The sequence below is a fragment of the Hermetia illucens genome, chromosome 4 (assembly GCF_905115235.1).
Source record: "Hermetia illucens chromosome 4, iHerIll2.2.curated.20191125, whole genome shotgun sequence".
NCBI classification, from domain to species: domain Eukaryota; kingdom Metazoa; phylum Arthropoda; class Insecta; order Diptera; family Stratiomyidae; genus Hermetia; species Hermetia illucens.
In genome coordinates this window covers 75,326,098-75,346,700 of record NC_051852.1, presented here as the reverse complement: position 1 = coordinate 75,346,700, position 20,603 = coordinate 75,326,098, and the positions used below count along the sequence as shown (strand labels likewise).

General features: G+C 43.0%; 1 protein-coding gene across 1 annotated transcript; it reads left to right on the top strand.

The window, feature by feature from the left end:
* Positions 1-2,550: 2,550 nt before the first annotated feature.
* On the top strand, positions 2,551-15,763 carry LOC119655551 (transcription initiation factor TFIID subunit 5). The gene is made up of 8 exons (XM_038061470.1): positions 2,551-2,769; positions 2,855-3,469; positions 3,522-3,817; positions 14,442-14,751; positions 14,815-14,973; positions 15,035-15,148; positions 15,202-15,379; positions 15,442-15,763. The coding sequence occupies exons 1-8, from the start codon at positions 2,701-2,703 to the stop codon at positions 15,648-15,650; spliced, it is 1,950 nt and encodes a 649-aa protein (XP_037917398.1). The 5' UTR covers positions 2,551-2,700; the 3' UTR covers positions 15,651-15,763.
* The last annotated feature ends 4,840 nt before the right edge of the window (positions 15,764-20,603 follow it).

Here is a 20,603-nt window from a genome sequence, read left to right as displayed (position 1 = left end):
ATTGCTGGGAAAATACCATCTACTCGGTGATTTCAGTGGTTTAGAGTTTCCCACTGCCTATCTTAATCTCTCTTTTGAGCATACCTCCTTTGCTAGCTTCCAATTCTGTCCGCTGTCGGGGTGTCAGGAAAAATGTTGTTATCTTCCGTTGTGGGGCAGAATTTCAGGAAATGAGGTTTGAGAAGCAGATGCATCCTGTCCTCCTCATTCTCAGTAAATGCCCCATGTTTCTTCTTCACAGCGACCGAAGATATTGGCCGATGACTTTAGCTTAGCCTGGATGCTTTTGTAGTTTGTTCGATCGTCATTGCTCCCTGATCGCTTTGCTATACGTCGTCAATACGGTTTGTCCCGAAACGGTGAAGAGTTTTCGGGTCTCTGTTCTTATTCTGGTTAGGTTTTGGTTGCACCAGGGTGCGTCTCTTGATTACATGGCAGTCTTAGCCGAACAGCTGTCCTCATATGCATCAATGAAGGCTTTGCTGTGATCTTGCACCACCGTTTCCAGTTTCAGCTCGTTCCTAACATCACTGCCCTCCCATTGATTATGCCTTGTATAGGAGTCTTCTGAGATTTCGGACTATTCTTTTTGCTTCACATTTGCCCTCAATGTCGAATCTGATCATTCTCTGATACAATATTTGGGGGTCATTCTACACCCTATAATTTCTGACCAGCCCGTTCAGCAGGTTATTTCCTATGCCAGTACCTCTTGTCTAGTGCTAGCCACAAATGTTGGCGTGTTCTCTATATTATACATTTCTAACTTAACTAGCAACACTAAGGTTAAATTCAAGAAGGTATTCACCTCTTTGATCTATATCACTGCTTCCCCAGATTTCATATTGGGCGTTGGCACCGCAGCCAGAAAGAAGTGGTAGCGTCTCGCAGAATTTAACAGTACAACGGGTAACTCCGTTGTGATCTAGGTGTTGCTTCTTGGGAAGTAGCTCGAAGCCACAACTGCCTTCTAAGTTCTCCCCCAGGAACTTGGACAAGGTCTCCATTCAGGAATTCTGATAAACATATATATTTTTGAAATTTCGTTTAAGAATGATGCGAGCTCTTGAGTTTTCGCAAGACGAATCGCAAATTATCTGCAGGTTTCCTCCTTGCAAACCACGAATCTACCCTCGATAGACCTAGGGCTCTTGAGCCAGCATTATTCCAATGTTATCCTTGGAAATTACCAATGCAATTACTGCAGATGCAGCTTTTGCATGACGGAGGTTTGTATTAGCACTGAAGTGCTATCCATTGGCTTCATTATTGTTTGGAGCTCTTCCCCCTGTCAGAGTGTCATCCTCCTCCTACGACGTGGCACTTTCCTGCGTATCATTGTCTGCCTTCAGCAAGTTTCCTTGCTCGGCGTTACCTTTTTAGCCTCTATGACTTCCGCGATTTCTTTAGAAATGTCGTTGTTTATAAGATAATCGCGTATGAATATGTTTATTTTCAGCAGCTTCATTTTCAGACCTTGGGAAGGTGCACTGTAACCATGTATACCCCAGGTATATCACCTCAGCGCGTCTCAACAACCCTGCTCCTTTCCAGTCGGGCACATTCCACTGTGACCTTCATCACGCAGCCGGTTGTTCCGCTTTTTCTCGGTTCCATTTTTGAAGGCTTAGGCATATCCTGAGGCTTTTTAATAACTTCCTTTGGTTGCAAGACTTCCTTCAGTCAGCGTTGATATCGTCATTTGCGTCACTGAGATATATCTCCTTCCTGACCTCTGATGCACTGACCGCAGACGTACTTTTACTAGTTTTCCCGGTTGGCCAATCTTGAGCTTGGTTCCACTGCTTGACACCCCAATTTCTGCCCGCTTGGGGGAGCACCTGGTTTTCAGTATTGCGTATTATTGTTGTACTGATTCGATTCCCACATGTATGGAGGTTAGGAGGTCCGCAGTGTCATAGGCCCCCGTAGGACGGTAAGATTAAGCTTACTCACTGAGGCGACCTGATATCAATGAATCTCTGTTCGAATACTTTATAGTCAATTACCTGCGACTGCAAACTATTCCATGAGAACGGTTCGAATGACATCTTGCATTGGGGAAGGTGTTTTTCCTCAGTCTAGATGCATAGCATTCCGTATAAAACGTAGCTAGTCTATAGAAAAACAATCTTATATAATCTTCCGTCCATTTCTGTAATATGCAGAATAAAATAAAAACAGAAGAAAACTAAAATCATCTTGCGTTGCTTTGCGAACGCAGTCTACTAAAAATCAAAAATAGAAATCGTCAAGACCAATTATGTGTATAATTATCATATATTATGATTATGCATTACAAATTGCAGGCCAATTCAAAATATCTAAACGGATTTGAGCATGGAAGAGCGCCCCCTATTGGTGGTTGTTGTCGATGTCAGTCATATTTATCTATTACAAAAAACTATATCATATATCACGCCCATCCATAAACAGTGAACTTAATGCGGAGAATTCACAATGGTAAGAGACATAGTAAAAATACATACATCTATCGGTCCATAGATAATGATTAGAACGGATTATTGATTAAAATTTATTTAATAAATCGCCTCCATTTCAGGCATAAACCTATACTCAAGCATTTTGAATACCACCGCGGATAACGTGTTATCGTTTTGATGTTTGCAGAAAAGAACAAGACAAATGTCATAATTGCCACTATTGTTTTTGTTTTTTCCTCTCATTAAGTTTTCGAAAATGTCGCTGTCGGCTGATAAAAGGGAGTTGTTGGCTGTTTTAAAGCTTATAAGAAGATATAATTTGAAGGTGAGATGGATTTATTTCAAATTTGCGCTTTGAAGCATTAACTAGTCTACGTTGAAAAGCCCCTTACCATTACATTTGTTTACAGGGCACAGAAGAGCTCCTACGACAGGAAGCGAACCTCGCGGAAGATGCCGACGATAGTGCCGGAACTGATGTTGATTGCGTTTTGTCCGCCTATGAAGGAGAAGGCGATCCCGAAATCTTCGAGAATGCCTACGCCGAGCTCAGAAACTTCGTCGAAGAATCGCTGGATATCTACAAACATGAACTTGCCTTGGTTTTGTACCCAATCTTGGCCCACATCTATATTAAACTCATGCAGAACGGCCATTGCGATGCTGCCAAGCGAATCCTGGAGAAGTTCGGACCCGAGCAGGAGCACTATTTCCAAGAAGATATTCAGAATTTGTTGCAAATTACAAACCGGCAGCAGCTAGAGGGTAGTGACCTGGTCAATGCTCTGGAAAACGAAAAGTTTATAATCCGCATGTCGCGGGATACTTTGTCGTTACTAAAGCGGCACATTCAAGACAAAAAGACTGACACCATTTCGCAAATCGTGAACAAGCATCTATACTTTGACTTGTACGAGGGAGTGGCGAGAAGCAAAGGACAGTGCGAAGCCTCAGCTGGCGCGATGACGGGTGAAGCGAAGCGGCAAGACAATAAAGTGCGCGTCTACTATGGTTTGCTAAAAGAGGTGAGTGGATTGTCCTTCGAAGCTCCACCTTGAGTCATGTTTCTGATTGCAGGTAGATTTCCAAACTTTGACCACCCCTCCGGAAGAGGAGGACGACCTAGATCCTGACGCCCCAGACAAACCTAAGAAAAAGAAGTCAAAGAAAGATCCCCTTTTCTCGAAAAAGTCGAAATCGGATCCGAATGCTCCACCCCACGACCGGATCCCACTGCCAGAGCTCAAAGACGCCGACAAATTGGAGAAAATGAAAGCGTTACGAGAAGCCTCGAAAAGAGTAAATTTGGGGAAGGACAGCCTCCCATCAGTATGCTTCTATACGGTTCTAAATGCAGCGAACGCAGTGACATGGTAAACACATTTAATTCCGCTTCAGAAAATTCATTGGGTTATTTGTCAGTTCATGCTTTAGTCCCATTGCCTTACCAATTAATGCTGAAGGGGAACAAATGCAAGACAAGGCTAGAGTTTTTAGAGAGTAGCTAAAATGATTTAGATTGCGAGAAAAACATCATGAAAGGGCAAATAATAAAGAGTTAACAGTCAGAACAATTTGGGGCAACATTCGACCACTTGCCAATATTCGAAGGGGAAACATTTCAGAGTTGGCGAAAATCGTATGATGACAAATAAAATCATATAATCGTAATCACTGTAATCATAATTACAATCACGAACAGCGCCGTTTCTGCTTTACCCAGCCGCTCAATTCTTGACTAGTTAATATTTTACCTAAAAAGAAATTGGTGAATTTTTTGCAATGATCATAGTTGAAATTGTGTTTGTGGCCGCCAAACAAGGCGGTTTTATTCGCTGCAATAGCAGCCGAGCAATACAACTTGGCGTCTAGAAACATTGTTATGAGTGGACACTGCTAAACGTAACGGGGCCGTTAGGCATGTACGGCACATGAACGTACATACTTATGTATACTTTCATTCGGTACAATTCCGTCCCGGCAAATCACTATTGCAGTCTTCTTCAGAAAAGTTGCCCAGCGAAAATAGTCTACTCCACCTTCAATCAAACTGGCTGCATTTAACGTAATCATTATAAATAACTACGTTGTAAGGGCAATGATAACTAAGTTGCAAGAACATTTTGCAAGCACTACCCCTCCGCCTTATAAAAGAACCAAGATGGGATCAACGCCAAATCAGTTACATAAAAAACGATACTTATTCAACTATTGGTTCGCTCGTTGCGTTTTGTTTTTCAAAGAATTCTGTTTGAACAGAAGACAATTTTTGTTTTTCGGTAGGGAGGAGAAATTCATTTACGCACATAGTGCTGGACTCCTGTCAAAGACAGACTACCGGCTAAAACACTCCTCTGGAGCGTCTAGGACACATCATTTCAAGCCAGGCCTATTCAGCAGCTGGGTTAGGTATAGTCAATCTCACTGCGTTTTCGATTGAACCACTCACATTGTTTATGAGATGCGAGGTCTAACTAGATCTCGGTTCTCTTTACCAAAATTGATGCTACGCGGAGAGAGAACGGGCTCTCTCTTCACAAGCGAAAGCTTCTTTATTTCCCTCGCTTTTTCTGAGGTATATAAGCCTTCACTCGGCAGCATGGAGAGCGAACAGAATAACTCCCACTATCACCATTACTGTTGGCGCCCACAACTCGCAAAGCCCCTTGTCTTAAAGGAGGACGGACTGAACTGCGCTTATCAGTAAGCGACTCCTGCTGGATAAGAGAGCTCTGACATTGGACATCAGCCGCAAATCGCAAACATTTTAACGTCAGCCTTGTCTGCGGTGCTGCGAAACTGTTCGAAGAAGCTTATCTTCGTGTCTATCATGATGCCGAGGTATTTCACCGTCGGCTTCCACAAGAGACCATGGTTTCACCAACGTGAATAGGGAGAACTGTGGGAACCTTCTCCTTGGTTATCACAACGCCGTTGGTTTTTTCCAGAGCTAAGTTCAGCCCTCCATCTGCTTATTCGCTGCATCATCTTCCCAGTGTGCCCTGAGCTTGCTTAACCATTCGTGCAGTAACAAGTGCCGCAACACCATCCGCATATCATCAGGCATTTCGAGTCGCAAAAGAGTATCGTATAAGGCGTTCCAAACGTCCGAACTAAGAACAGGTCCCTGAGTCGCTCGCGATGTTTCCTTCATTCTGCGCTGTCCTTCCCGAGTCTCGTAAAATAGGGCACGGTGCTTTAAATAGTCCCTCAACATCCGCAATGAGTAGCCTGGTGTATGGAAATAATTTTCTAGTGATTCAAGCAAGCAACACCTCTCAGAATTGAAGGCGTTTCTTACGTCTAGGGTCACAAGAAGCACCACTCGCCGACAGTGGCGATTGTGTGCTTGAGCCAGTTTTATCGCTTGGAGCACCCCTCAATTGTGAATCACCCTGCTCTAAAACCATATTGTGCTGGTGAGTAGTCTCTCGCAGCACATAATGCGTCAGTCAGTCGTGGCTTGAAGAGCTTTTCAAGCAGCTGTGTCCAATATACTGAGCGAACAGCACACAAAACCTTTAAAAGGCTTGGTAAACAGCGTTAACGACAGAGGTTCGGTCCGTTAGGGGCTAGGGTGCTTTGAGACGTTCTACGTCGAATTCTGAAGATTGTCCGATACGAAATCAAAGAAGCTATTTGTGGATTTTGAGAGCCATTTCCGTACGGTTAACACGCTCTTGATGCCATCTCCGCAAACGTCGTAAATGTTTCGAGCAGCTGCATCAACATTTTGGTCTCAATGAAAGGTGAACAGCAGTCTTGGTCACAAAATCATGCAAAAATTTCGTCTGAAAACATCACACTTTTGTGTAGATAGAAAAAGTTCCTTCAAATGACTGTAAACATATTGCCATGCAACAAGACAATCATTAAGGACAATTTAGGACAATCCCGAAACTTACAACACTTACACACTTCCGTATCATAACCGTGTGTGACAAGACTGTAATTGATAGTCCGCGAGACTTATCATTCCGCACGACAACTTTTCCACTCCGTTGCAAAAATGCGTTCGCATCCTTCAACTTGATTCTTACTAACGAATGTTGTTTACGTTACATAGTAGTTTTCTTAGGGAGTTGGCAGTTAATAAAGTTAAAATCTACTTTCATCTCTTAGTTAAGAAAACTTCAATAAATATAAATAAATCAAAACAATCATGATTTATTTGATTTTGGTTAAACAATCTGTTGTTAGTCGAAATGATTCGGATATTTAAATGCATTCGACAATAACTCTCTGTCGTCTTATTTATACCAAACACATCAGTCCACGAGTTTCTCGTCAGTCAATTTTTGATTGACTAATGACAGACTGTTGAAAAACTCACCGTGTAACATGGGTCATAAGGAAAACGGTTGTTGGGAGAAACACTAAATATTTCCAAATATTTGGGAATTATATGATCATCGTAAACACCAACATGGGGCATAGCGTGTGAACCGTGTTTGCTTCAACTTCTTCATAATTTCTTGGGAAGCCTGCATTTTCATCCACTATTCTCGACCAAGTAGTCTAAGGGCAACTCAATTGATTGATACAGACAGTACCAATTTGATTGCCCGTCGGGCTAAAAAAATTAATTTTGTTAGCATTGATCTTCAGTCTAACTATTCTTCCTTCCTAATCGGCGTGTGTGTGTGGTGTCAAGCCTGTTCCTTGTTGACTTTTGTGTGCTGTTGAGTTATAGACCTTTGTCTAGGGATGCACTCCGTATTCGCAAGTTGCAGTGGATGGATGAAAGTACATTATATCGGATTACTTCATTGGAAGGCTGAACAAATAATGTACTAAATGAAGCTGATCGAGCTCTTCTTCAAGGTTTGTTTTTCCGGAGATGGTATATTTCCAATGACTTTTGTCATTGTCTTCAATATAGAGTTTGTATTTTGAGTTTTGATTATAGATCCGCATCGGGTGCAGATATTTCTATAGCCGTGTCGGCTATTAGAGTTTCATCGTTTTTATTTTAAGTTAATTTAGTTAATCCTATTTTATAAGTATGCTATGCCTACGATCCGGTTCCGTCCATTTACAAGCTAGTTGCTTAAGCTCCATGTCTTATATGGTCCACACAACCACCATTTTGCCAAAGTGCAGGTTACAAATGGTGTTTAGGATCTTTTTCTTACAATTAAACCGCCCTTTCATTGCGGCGTTCAGAACAATGCACCACAATTGTTCAATTGACTCCAAAAACTCACCAGTTTTCAAACTAATATTTGTTGCCGACAACAACCAAATAAACCCCAGAAATAGGCGGAAACGTCGAAACCAATTCTAACCTCCGTTGAGTTCTCTCCAGCTGCCAAATTCCTATTGAATAGCAATGGTGTTGCCATTACCGCCCCGCAGAAGGGAATGCTTCAAAATTGCGTACATGCAAAAGCCGCGAAAATATTTGCACTTCTCGGGTAACAAAGATTTGCAAACTCGGAGGTTAACATTACGGCTAAGGCGATAGCAATAGCACGAATGAATTTAATAATAATAATCGTTGGCGCAACAACCCATATTGGATCAGGGCCTTGAAGTGTGTTAGAGCACTTCATTCAAGACCGAAACGGTACTACAGTATTCTGTAGGAGGCAACGTGGTCAGCATTGGGCTCGCCCGAGATTATTACCCTGATTTGACTCAGGTACTCATTCACAGCTGAGTCGACTGGTATCCGATGTCAAATCACGATACAAATCCCACCGCCACCAGTGAGATTTGAACCGCGACCTTCCGTACGAATGAATATGGATACTGTAAACATTAGTGTTGTCGAGTAGCAAAATACTCGTTTCGCCAGCGTCGCCAAAAGTCCTGTTGAATTCGTCGAAACTCATACTATTGTTTGAGCTGATTGGGACCGCAAGAAGAGTTTTTGTCGTCTGGGTCATCTAGTATAGGGGGATCGGCCTATAGTTAAGAGATGCGATGCTTGCGTGTGGTCCTTAGGTCCGCCAATGTCTGCTGATTCTAGTCAGATCCAAAAACAGCCAAATCCTGCTGCGGAATCGCATTGGCGCCGGGGTAAGGCATGACATTGCCACTGTACAGGTCGGCGGATGGCTTCGAACTCTATTGAAACGTGTGAAAGCGTCGAGAAAGTCCTTCTCAACTATTTCGATGTACACGGCATGCATAGTCATACATACGAAGACCGTCAAATATACTTTCTGAGTAGTGTCTACAATAACCGATCCCCGTAGCCAAGAAACTGAGAAACGTGCAAGTGGCCATCTGCTATTTGATAAGTGATGAATGCAAATGTTTGCTGCCTACCACCCTTGCAATACTCAATACCACGTACGTAGTGTATGTAGCATGGCTGCACCTCATCGTGAATGAGATGTTGAGCTATAGCGCGGATTTGCCATTTCGTCCAAATATGAAATGAGGGGGAGTAGAGGACTAGAACTCGCCAACATAGTGTTGCCCTGGACTGCCTGTACCTCTACTGTGAAGACAGTTCCTTATTCAATGCGAAGCACAAGGGTGTTCCAATTTATGAGTGGTGGTTGTAGAAATGCCTAGGAAATGTCGTCGAGAAGGAATCCAGCCCCGAATATAAGCTACGGCTCCTACCAGCGCCGAAGTTGGATAAACCGATCCAAAAGAGAAATTGTTGCCTTGGTGATTGCTCGGTATGTAGAAGCGGTCGTGCAAAATGAGAGACTGCTGAACATCGGTTAACGGCAGTGCTGAACCCACCTTGTATGGGCTTGAATCGATTTCATATCACTTGGTAATGTCCAAGGGATTCATCCGGATGCCCTCGCCAAATGATGCGCTGATAATCGGAATCGCCTGATTCGAAAAAGAATGTGAAACCGAGGGGGCTCAATAGGGAATGTATTGCAGAAGATGGTTTTGGGAGAATATCGAGCCGAAGATTATGACCTAATTCCCCATAATCCCTTATGAAGGCGACGTATTTCTCTCATAGATCGGGAATAAATCCGAAACTCCATTCAAAACGATCAAACTGTCTTGCTTGTCAGTAATCGGCAAAGTCTAGAACCTTTGCTCGAAATGATGCCTGGGAGCCAAAATGGTTGAACGAGGTCATCCAAGGGTAGCTTGTCATCGTCAAAGTACACAGCGCCTGTCAGAGCAGCATCACAAAAGTTGAACACAAATCAACCAAATGAAGTTGTCTGCGCGCAGGGCTCTCCAAGTTGTCTACTGCTCCAAGAAGGACGTCAATGCTAGCTGATGCTCTAATGTCCGTTTTGTCAGGATCCCTATCGAATATTGCATCTGCTTGTGCCAAAGTAGGTCGCCTCAATTTGGTGCTCAATTGATGTTACGCCAGCTTCGAAAATTTTGGAGATTGCAGGTCTCCAAAAGGGAACGCTGCCATTCTCCAAGCACACTGGGTCGAGCATGGCGTCTTCCTCACGATAATCAGTAAACAGGGAGCTTCATGGTCCTCACAATGCGAAATGAAGCTTGCACCGCGTCAAAAATAGACAATAACATCTAGGGGCACGGGTCGGGGAAATCTTTGAACGCCAACCAATTGATTTCGTCAGAGGAAAGTGTAGCCAAAGGACCCAACTTAATGTTCTAAATACCAGTACCTTCTGCAAGCGCCTCTGGGTGCCGAGGAGTACTTCGAACGTGAGTCTCCAATGCACGGCGAAGTATAACCCATAACGACACATATTATGGCTCGACGCGGTTTAAAACGCCCTGTGAGCTTCTATTTCCACCTTATCCAACCCTTCAGAAGTGCTGTTTGCTCCGTAAATAGACCCTGCTAATGGTCATCTACGTTGATCAGCAACTCCTCCAATTCAATGTGGCCCATCTTCTAACCCATGTTGGTCCGTACGGAGAATTTACATCCGTTCGGTCATTCGGATATAAGGTGAGCCATCACAAAATTCCGTACTTAAAACGATTAATACGACGCCTGGCCGACGATGGTCGAACTGCTAGCGAATTAATCGCCGATTCCGGCTAGAATGTTTACTTGCGACCGGAAAATGAAAATGTAAGACGCCTCGAAGATGGCAAACTTCTTCTAAAAGTAGGCGTTGTTACGGCGCACAATTTCAAAGTGTCCCAGTGCGCCGATAACGGTCCCAAATTTGGAAATATCAGCCAAATCGGTAACTAGGTAGCATTCATTCCTCACACAGATAGTCTATACCATTTCCACCATATCAAAGCTCACTCTTACATTCCCTTACACCACATTATTAGACGCACTATAAATTTATGTAATTTCGTGATTTAGTGCTACCAAAATTAACTTTCCGAATATTCAATTACAATAAATTTAATCAGAATGTAGAATTTGCTTCTTTAGTAGGATTTTACCAGAAATAGCAAGTTACATTCCTCTAGAAACTATTTATGTATATTGTTATAAAGCAAGTCATAAGCTCCGTGCTTTGATTGTGATAACATCTTTAGCTGCTTCCCTCTTTATCAGCTCCCAAACGGTTTCCACTGGGAGGAAGGGTCATATGAGGGCTATTATGTGACCTATCCAACACAGGGACATTTTCTTGTAAATATGTATTTACAGAACTGGCTGTGTGGCAAAAAGCTCCGTCCCCATTCGGAAACCATTCTTTGATCTGTGGCAGCAGTCGATTTTGCAACACCTGTTTTTTATTAATTCTATTTTATTATGTCTTCTACAAAGTAAAGGCGTCTAGTGCCGTTCCTACTGTTGAGAGATCAAATGATTATCTTCCTCACATGACTATATTCGGTGGAAAAATCATTTTGTACCCATCTTTTGCGTGTATGAGGACTGTCCTTATGTGTGGGCATTCTCAGTTTCAATAGTGTCAATAGGAAACCGTTTCTAAAAAAAACGATTTTAATAACAGTAACAATAAGTGGAAATGGGATTTCAGACTAAATATGCTAAAAAATCCTAGTATGTGTATTTTTTAATTAGACTATATTTCTTATAAATATTGTAATGATTAAGATAAAGTGCAAAACAATAGTGCGTCTAACAATTTGGCCAGGGACTTACTACGTACAGTCCATTCTGTAGCCATGAAAGAGAGTTTATTGCCATAGAAAACCAAAGAGACTCAATGAATTTCCCTGGAAAAAGTGCCTCTGTATGCAGAGGGGCCGTAACGCGTTGGTATTCTCAGTCAAACCCACCGAAAAAGAGGCTGCTTTCTGTTACTGTCGTTAAGAAACTCTGAAAAAATCTGCTGGTTTCCTCGCGTACGTTGCATTCTGAACACGCCTGGAGTAACTTTCGCTATGCCATCGCAATTCGACCGAAAAATTCTTATTTATTTATGGGCCGGCAATTGCCAGATTTTACCTAACACTAGTAGTAAGTGCCAAGCAGGTAGGCTCCGATGATCCGAACAAGACAAAGACTAAAGAAATAAAAGAAAACTAAATTTCCTGTTTCAAACTTTCAAGCTCTCGCCTGATTTCATAGTCAATTGTGAAGTAATGCGACGTTGGTTCTTTGCCCCCATAATATATTAGTCTGAGTAGAAGCTTACATCCCAAAGAGAACTCTTGTCTAAAATACAGCCAGTCATTTTGACAATTAATAACGGTTTATTTCGTTAAACGTATTACCCACGTCACATTATGTATACCGCGATTTGAGAAACTTGTCGAGCATATGACATTTGCCGCGAGTTGACCAACCGTTGGCCATTGTCATTATTAGTTTTAAGATGGCTGTGCTCCCGTGCAGATCCAGGAGTCTCTCTTTTTAACTTTGACGTTGAATTCATTTATTCATTGACGATGATTGACTTAAATATCTTGTTTACAATGAAGGCGACTTCAAATTTTTCACTTCCGGCATTTCACTAGTGAAAACAGTGAGCAATCATAAGTATGTAACATCATAGGCAAGTCATTCCGCAGCAATTGGGAAATCACTACCGTCTGGTTTAACACCAGCATTGCGGTAAAAGGGTAGGTAGCGAGTTGAAAGTAAATGCCAAAAATATCAAAGTGATCTATTTGGCGACTCGTACTCTTCCGAAATCAGCTTGGTTTGTCGAAATTGCAAATAGAATTTACGTTGCGGCATTGGCAGCCTCTTAGGCCTTAAAACCGGTTCGCGGTGGAAATCCCGCCAACAAATTCTGACTAATAATGCAATGACCTACAATGTAGGTCCTACACAAATAAAATACTCGAAGGAAGAGAAAAAAATCTCTTGAAAATATGACTTTATCGAAAAATCTTAATAACCAAAGTGGATTCAGGCCGACCAAGCAAATGCGTCCAATGTCGTTAGAAGCAAAATTGTCGTCACAAGCATCGGAAAAATGCTAGGGCGCTCACCTCATTCGACGCGGCAGATCAGGCCCCGGTACTGTCGATAAATGGGCAAGGGTTCTTGGTGCATGGACGGCGTCAGGACGTAAGTAAATTAGTCCAAGCAAATCAAATACGTGTCTGCATGGTAAATATTGGCACCCTCACAGGGACGACCGAGCAACTCGCAAACGCTCTTCGGAAAAGGCGCATTGTTGTCTACGCTCTACAAGATGGTTTGGCGCCAAAAACTGCGACATAGAACGCGAACATTCGCACACACACACATTCAATATGGTGTTGGCATTGCTAACTCAGAGAGTTTCCGTGACGCCATTAAAGAACTGGAACGATTTGACGACCGGTTGCTGAAGCTCACCATTATATCAGTTGACCGTACTATTCACTTCTTCACCTCGTAAGCACCACTAACAGGTCGCCCTGATGCCGAGGAGGATGTCTTCTGGCAACTTCGGGTGTATCAACACCGCTTCGCGTCTCTGTCGGCGTTCATCAAGGAAACGCCCTCTCACAACTTCTTTTCGTTTTTGTTATAGACATCCAACGTCCAGCGCCCTATACACTGCTTTATGCAGATGATGTTTTCCTGACATCTCATAGCAAAAATGATCTCGAACCACTTGTCCAAAAATGGAAATCTCGCCTCATGCAACGCGGTCTCAGATTGAATCTGAATAAAACTGAATTTTTGACGACCAATCCCTATGAAACAGACATTATGACTATCAATGGCAGCGACCTGCCCAGAACTGAGCGATTTAAATACCTCGGGTCAATACTATCAGCCAATGGGGAACTAATAATAATAATAATCGTTGGCGCAACAATCCATGTTGGATCAGGGCCTTGAAGTGTGTTAGAGCACTTCATTCAAGACCGTAACTACTGTACACTACAGTATATTGTAGGAGGCAATGTGGTCAGCATTGCGCTCGCCCGAGATTATTACCCTGATTTGACTCCGGTACTCATTCACAGCTGAGTCGACTGGTATCCGACGTCAAATCACGATACAAATTCCACTGCCACCAGTGAGATTTGAACCGCGACCTTCCGTACGACAGCCTTGCGCTCTAACCACTCAGCTATCCGGACACAATGGGGAACTGCGCTATTCTTTTTGATCGAACGCCTCAAATCTAAAATTTACTACGTCATCCGCCCTGTCGCCCTTTATTGTTTTGAGTGTTGGCTGGTTGTAACAGACAGGACAGGACATGCGCGATTGATATGAGGTTGCACTGATCGTGAAAAAATTGTAAGAGAGTCATCTTCGATGATATGGACATATAATTCGCGCTAAAAAGAATTCACTCGCCAACAGTGATTTGAACATCGTAGTCGATTGTATGCAACCAAAAGGCCGGCCGAACGGTGGGTTGATGCGCTGAATGGAAATTTAACAACCTAGCGATTGCGTCCGGATCAGGCTTTTGATAGAACAAAGTGGCGCAAATGATCACGACGAGCAGTCCCCGCATGTGATAAGCCTGAGAGCATAATCTGAACGATTTCAATGGTTCATGCTTAATAGTATATTTATACAAACAAACAAGCTTCGATTTGAAATGTAGTCAAATTTGATAGCTGGAGCTGTACTTATTACATTTTATCAATCCGTTCCAAAGGAACACAATTTACATAAATGTCAAGAATTCCTCTTATACCCCTTCTATTCTGCAAATAATGATTACTTTTTGTGCTCTCCAGCACGGAAATTTCAGACGATTCAAGTATGATGGCAGTTGGTTTCGCCGATGCGACTATAAAAGTTTGGTCCTTAACGCCATCTAAATTGCGGGAAATGAAGCCAGCCGACCAACTGAAGGAGATTGATCGTGATGCAGATGACGTGCTAGTTCGCATGATGGATGACCGCACCGCAGAAACATGTCGGATGCTCCTCGGACATAGTGGTCCTATTTATCGATGCGCCTTTTCGCCAGACCGGACTCTCCTACTTTCCTGCTCCGAAGATGCTACGATTCGACTTTGGTCGTTTAATACGTGGACCTGTGTAGTAAGTTGATCGCCGAATGTTGAATTGGTGAAGGTCGAAAATTTAACCAGAGTTATTTTGCAGGTGGTTTACAAAGGACATCAGTTCCCAATTTGGGATGTCAGATTCTCGCCACATGGTTACTACTTTGCTTCATGCTCGCATGATAAAACCGCACGACTGTGGGCAACCGATTCCCATCAACCGTTACGAATATTCGCGGGTCATTTATCAGATGTTGATGTAAGTCTAAACAATGTATTCCGAGCAACCTATTCCGATTATTACACGAAATTCGTTGCAGGTCGTTCAATTTCATCCTAATTCGAACTACATTGCCACAGGATCGAGCGATAGGACAGTTAGACTCTGGGATGTATTGACTGGTAATTACGTGAGGCTTATGACAGGTCATAAGGTAAGTGATGTGTTGGAGAAAGAACTAGATGGTGTCTAACCGCAGTGTTTCAGGCGTGTGTTTACAGTCTTGCCTTCTCTATGTGCGGGAGATATTTAGCGTCGGGCTCATCAGACCATCGCGTTCTCATCTGGGATCTATCTCATGGTCAATTGATCGCGTCTTTGGCCAACCATTCGGACTCGATCCACTGCTTATGTTTTAGTAGAGATGGGACTATCTTAGCATCAGGTACTTGTTGCTTCAGACTATTCTCTGCATCATATATTCTGATCTGATATTATTGTACATAGGTTCTCTGGATTGCACTCTAAAATTATGGGATTTCAGCAAACTGTCCGAAGATTACGCCTCACAAACGGCGAATGCATCGCATAATCCTGATGTGAAAGATGGCGATGTATACTTACTAAGATCTTTCCCCACTAAATCATCTCCTTTCATTAGTCTTCATTTCACTCGAAGAAATCTGCTTTTAGCTGTAGGAATGTTCAAAAGTTAAATACATCAGAGCTTAAATATACGAGAAGAACCCAATAAAATCATTGCAAAGTCTACGACGTTCACTTATGTAGAAGTCGTTTTTACATTTTCAAATAAATTACTAGAATCAGTCATCCTGTGGCACTGAATGCTAGGTTTTATTATTTCATGCTACCAGGGACCTCTCAATTTTGGATAAGAAGGGAATTTGCGAGGAATGGTAAGGTTAGAGGTGAAATTTCTTTGAGCAAAGACGAGAACCAGTTGCAGTAACTATTATATTGGAAATTTCGAAATTCCCACTAAGTGATACCCACTCCAGGCTGAAACCCGTAGGATTTTGTCTCGACTAATCAAATCCGAGGCACTAAGCGAAAATATTTCGAAGTTAAAAAGGGATCCGCTGGGCGAAATGTGGTTGTCCAGATTCGATTAATTATCCAAAATGTCGAGGATTAGCAAAAGCACTTCGGGCGAAAACTGTTAAAAACAACCTGAAATGAGTTCCTCTTTGAGTATAGCATCAAGTCCGCAATATTTATGGGAATTCGAATCGATTGGACTTATTAGTAGTAGTCCCCATTTAAATTTGTTATAATCTTCAAATTGAAATCTTCTTTATTACATCAGTACTCCAAGACCGCAAAAGGCTTTTGCTATTTCATTCAGTTTTATTAACTCATAATTAAGCTGACCGACCTTACACTATCGTAAAAAATATTTTAGGAGGATCCCCCTTGATTTGGTAATTGATTTCGCATAGTATCACGCCACCTGTTTGCTTTGAAACGAAACTAGTTTAGTTTAATACACTGGGGGAGCTGCAGTTCCGAGCACTCAGGTCTTTGTTGAGCCCATTGCATTATTCTCGTAAGTCGCCTATTCAATGGCTTCCTACGACGTTCGCAGGCTTCTGAGGCGAATCTGAGAACCTTCTCCAAAGGCAGAGAGTGTACAGATTCTTCATTGAAGAAAATCTCACCAAGCTGTCTTCGTCTGAGATCTGAGGTAGCCGAGCAGTTGCATATAAAGTGCATGGTCGTCTCTTCCTTCCTTAGTTGATAGTTTAAGGAGCTGTGTACCCTCACCTTTCATAGTTGATTTGAGAATGAATGACCGGATACCAAACGCCAGTTCTGTCCCCACCATTGTGGATCCAGACACTTGGCGATTTAGTCTGTCCGTGTTTGAGTGCTCTGGAACCCATATCAGGAATGTTTCGTTCAGTCGGCCAAGTTTCAGCAACACCTGATAACTGCACCAGCTGGCTTGATATGTCGTTGCTGTGTAGTGCTGATAATGCTGTCCGACTGTTGGAACATATTCGAATGGTGCGGCCCCTCCATTTTCGGCGCAGACATTCTTCTGCTGGAAATGAAATGGCATACATCTCCATCTGGAATATGGACGACATTTTTCCGAGGGGTCGGGCCGATTTCATAATCGCGTTACCCGAGAACACCCCTGCGCCCGATCCGTCTTCCGTGGCTGACCCGTCGATGAAGATTATTAAATCTATAATCTGAAAAGACTCGTGGCCATTTATTGACCATTCTTCTCTGTATGTCTTTTCAAAGATGAATCTGGAAACCATATGATTGGCCGGCATCAGAGCCACCGGATGTTTATCCAGGAATTTCCAGATGGACGAATCATTTGTCTATCTGGTAATTCCTCCTTTTCACGCTCCAATGGTATCGAGTCTATATGGCTATATGGCTGCTTTCCGTTTAATCTCCAAATGAATGGGGATAGATTTAGGATAGCTTTGAGTGCCGCAGTCGGCGTAGTACTTATTGCTCCAGTAATATGTACTTAGGCAACCGAGCATCTGAATCTGTGTTAGCAAAGTATAGTCTCGACCACCAGACGATGAATGCATACATCAAAATGAATTTTATTATGAATGCATAAATCCAATGAATTTGTTCCGGTGAAAGAGTAATCTGCAGGATTTTTGATATTGTTCCTAAATATGGTGCTTCAAGGTTAACTTGTAGTCGAAATGTACTCCTGTATGCGCTTGTCGGCCTCGAGATGAGATTTGGGATGCTGCCTGCGAGATGCACTTCAAGCAAATGGTTTGCCGTTTTTTCATCGATTTCTGTGTACCTCCCACTCTGTAAATGTGAATAATCTAGTTTCTGACTATGTTCCTTAACAAGGATCGGCTTCGCGTATCTGCTCTGCTTAGAGCTTTCTATGCCTCTTTATACCGATTCAAGCCAGCGGCTGAATCAGAAACGAAACTAAGTTCAATGGCTCCTTCGGGCAATCAGCAGTAGTGTTGGACATATTTGGATTCGTAATTACGAATACGATGTGTGCAGTGTCAGTTGGACTATTCCCCATTTAGAAATTTAAATATTTATATACATATGTGTCCTCTGTAAATGGTAATTGTTTATATGCACGTTCTGTGTGAATCAATTGTTCAACCACCTGTTTGCTTCAGACATCTGCCTGCCTGTTGTCTGATACAGACTGTCTAAGGCAGACTCAGCCATTTGTTTGATACAGAAACTGACATTCAGTTGAGGCAGATATTTGACTGATTTCTGCTACAGACACAGGCATTTGCCAGGCACAAGCGCAGAAGAAGAAGAAGAAGATGTCCTTGCCTTCAAGTGCTTTCTCTTCAGAAAACAATTCTTCAGACTTGAAAATATCTTTCGAGTTTATATGTACGTAAAAATTACCAGCTGAGAAATAATTCACAGGTCAATACGAGATTTTAGCTTTAGATATGGGTACAGATAATTAAGATAGGTTTCGTGTTTTGTCACCGACAAAAAATCTATTCACTGAAAAAGTTCGCTATTGTAGCCAGAACATAATATTTGAATATTTAAGAAAATATCTGATTTTAGTCGAAATAACGAATTGCGCATTTTTTCATGGAAAGTGCGCTCCCTGTACAGAAAAGGAGCTGAAAAATAGCTAACTGATACCCTGTCCCAATAAGGGGCTAATGTAACAGACAGGGACCGGTTTCCTGGTGAAGAGCCAATACGTACACCATGTATTAAAGTGGCTATCCAGTAAATCATGTGCTCGAAGTAGGTTTCTTAGTCTGCCAAAAAACTGAAAAACGAAGCGAACGGCTATGCACTTTGAGCTTCCGAGGCAAGTTTAGAAATAAAGTCCCATTAACGATCACGATTCTATAGAGGAAAATGCAGAGTCGGATAAGGATATCTTCTACGAGGTAGCAGAACGAACCCTCGGAGCTTGCCCTGGGTATGACATCAACATCATACTTGGGGATTTTAATAGCCAAGCCAGTCCTTGCTTTTCGCTTATATTTGTAAAGCCGATAACAGCAGGTTTCATTTTTTGGCTGACTAAGAAACCTACTCCGAGCACATGGTTTATTGGATGGCCACTATAATATATGGTGTGTATGCCAGGTTCGTCGTTGTAAAATCCATCCTGTTCGAGGCTCCTTCCGTGACTTCGTAGCATCGGTTTTCCGTGTTGGGTTGTCAGCCCTATCCAACCCCCAACCTGGAGTACCAGGCGTTTCCCTGGTTTTATGCTCCATCCACGTTTCGCCCTAGGACCTATACTACCCTTTGACCGCTTACTCTCCATGTCCGCTTATAATATAAAATTCTGTCCATGAGCTCCTCCAGCTCCATTAGCTCGTTCTTCACCCCTTTGCTGAGGTTTTTCTAGAGGAACGTCGCAGATCGCATGCGCTTCACAACTGCCGCGCATTTCTTAATAAGCCGTTCCTCTTTAGCTTGCGCCAGTATAGTGGACAGCCCTCCCACTCGAAATTATTTGATTAGTTTCGGCAGTTTCCACTGTGCCTCTGTCTGGATTCCCGCCTCAGTTGCAGGTGCATCAATTGGCAAGTCCTCCGCTCCTTCTGCATATCCCGATGTCACGTCGGGTATTTCAGTTTTTATTTGCGTCCTTCCCTGGGTGCTGGGGTGAGCGGCGCATTTTCGTGCTGCGTATAAACACAGTCAGCTCACTCTTCATTTCCACTATCTCCTCGTTTGTTTTGTTTTTGTTCGCCATTTAAGTTTTTCTACTAGCGCATCGTGTGCAAGGGAGGGGGCCGCAATAGTCTGGAAGGGGTATACCCCCGGGGACAAAGCCCCTACCCCAGTTCCCCGAGGCCTGTCCTACGATTAGCTGATCCCGTAATTCACAGACGGATCAGCGCTCACTCGGGGCAACGGGGTCTACTAATACTGGTTCAATGCAAACTACCCGACCAGGGTCCCGAAGGGCGTGGTTCCTTATACACGCCAAAGCTACCACCTTGGCAGAGCTAGGCTCATATCACCCCATCGACGTCGAAGGGAGTTGTCCGGGGGCTCTCAGTGTGTCTTGGTGTGTATCGGTCATTAGCAGTTCGCTCTTCACCGAGAAACTTTCTCGAGGATACTACCTAGGACGCAAGTATTATGCCAGCTAGACGGTGAGAACTACTTGCTCGAGCATTCCCCATATTGTACGCGACCCGTCAAGGATCGTTAACGACCCATGAGGCATGACTTTGGCTACTGCAGCCATCAACTCTGCTACACGCAGAAACAAAAAACTAACCCGTCAAATGGTTGAACAATTCCGTAACAAGGAACTCACTCGCAAGCTATCAGATGTGAAGCCCGAACCTCATATGTTTAATAATAATAATAATAACAGTTGGCGCAACCATCCAATTGGATCAGGGCCTTGAAGTCGTGCTCTTCAAGAGCGTAACGGTATACTACAGGAATACAGTACTCTGTAGGAGGCAATGTGGTCAGAATTGCGCTTGCCCGATATTATTATCCTGATTTGACTCAGGTACTCATTCACAGCTGAGTCGACTGGTATCCGACGTCAAATCACGATATAAATTCCACACGGGACCTTCCGTACGACAACCTTGTGTTCTAACCACTCAGCTATCCGGATAATATGTTTGGACACAGAAATAGGTTGATAAGTAGAAACAGATCCAGAAAATTCG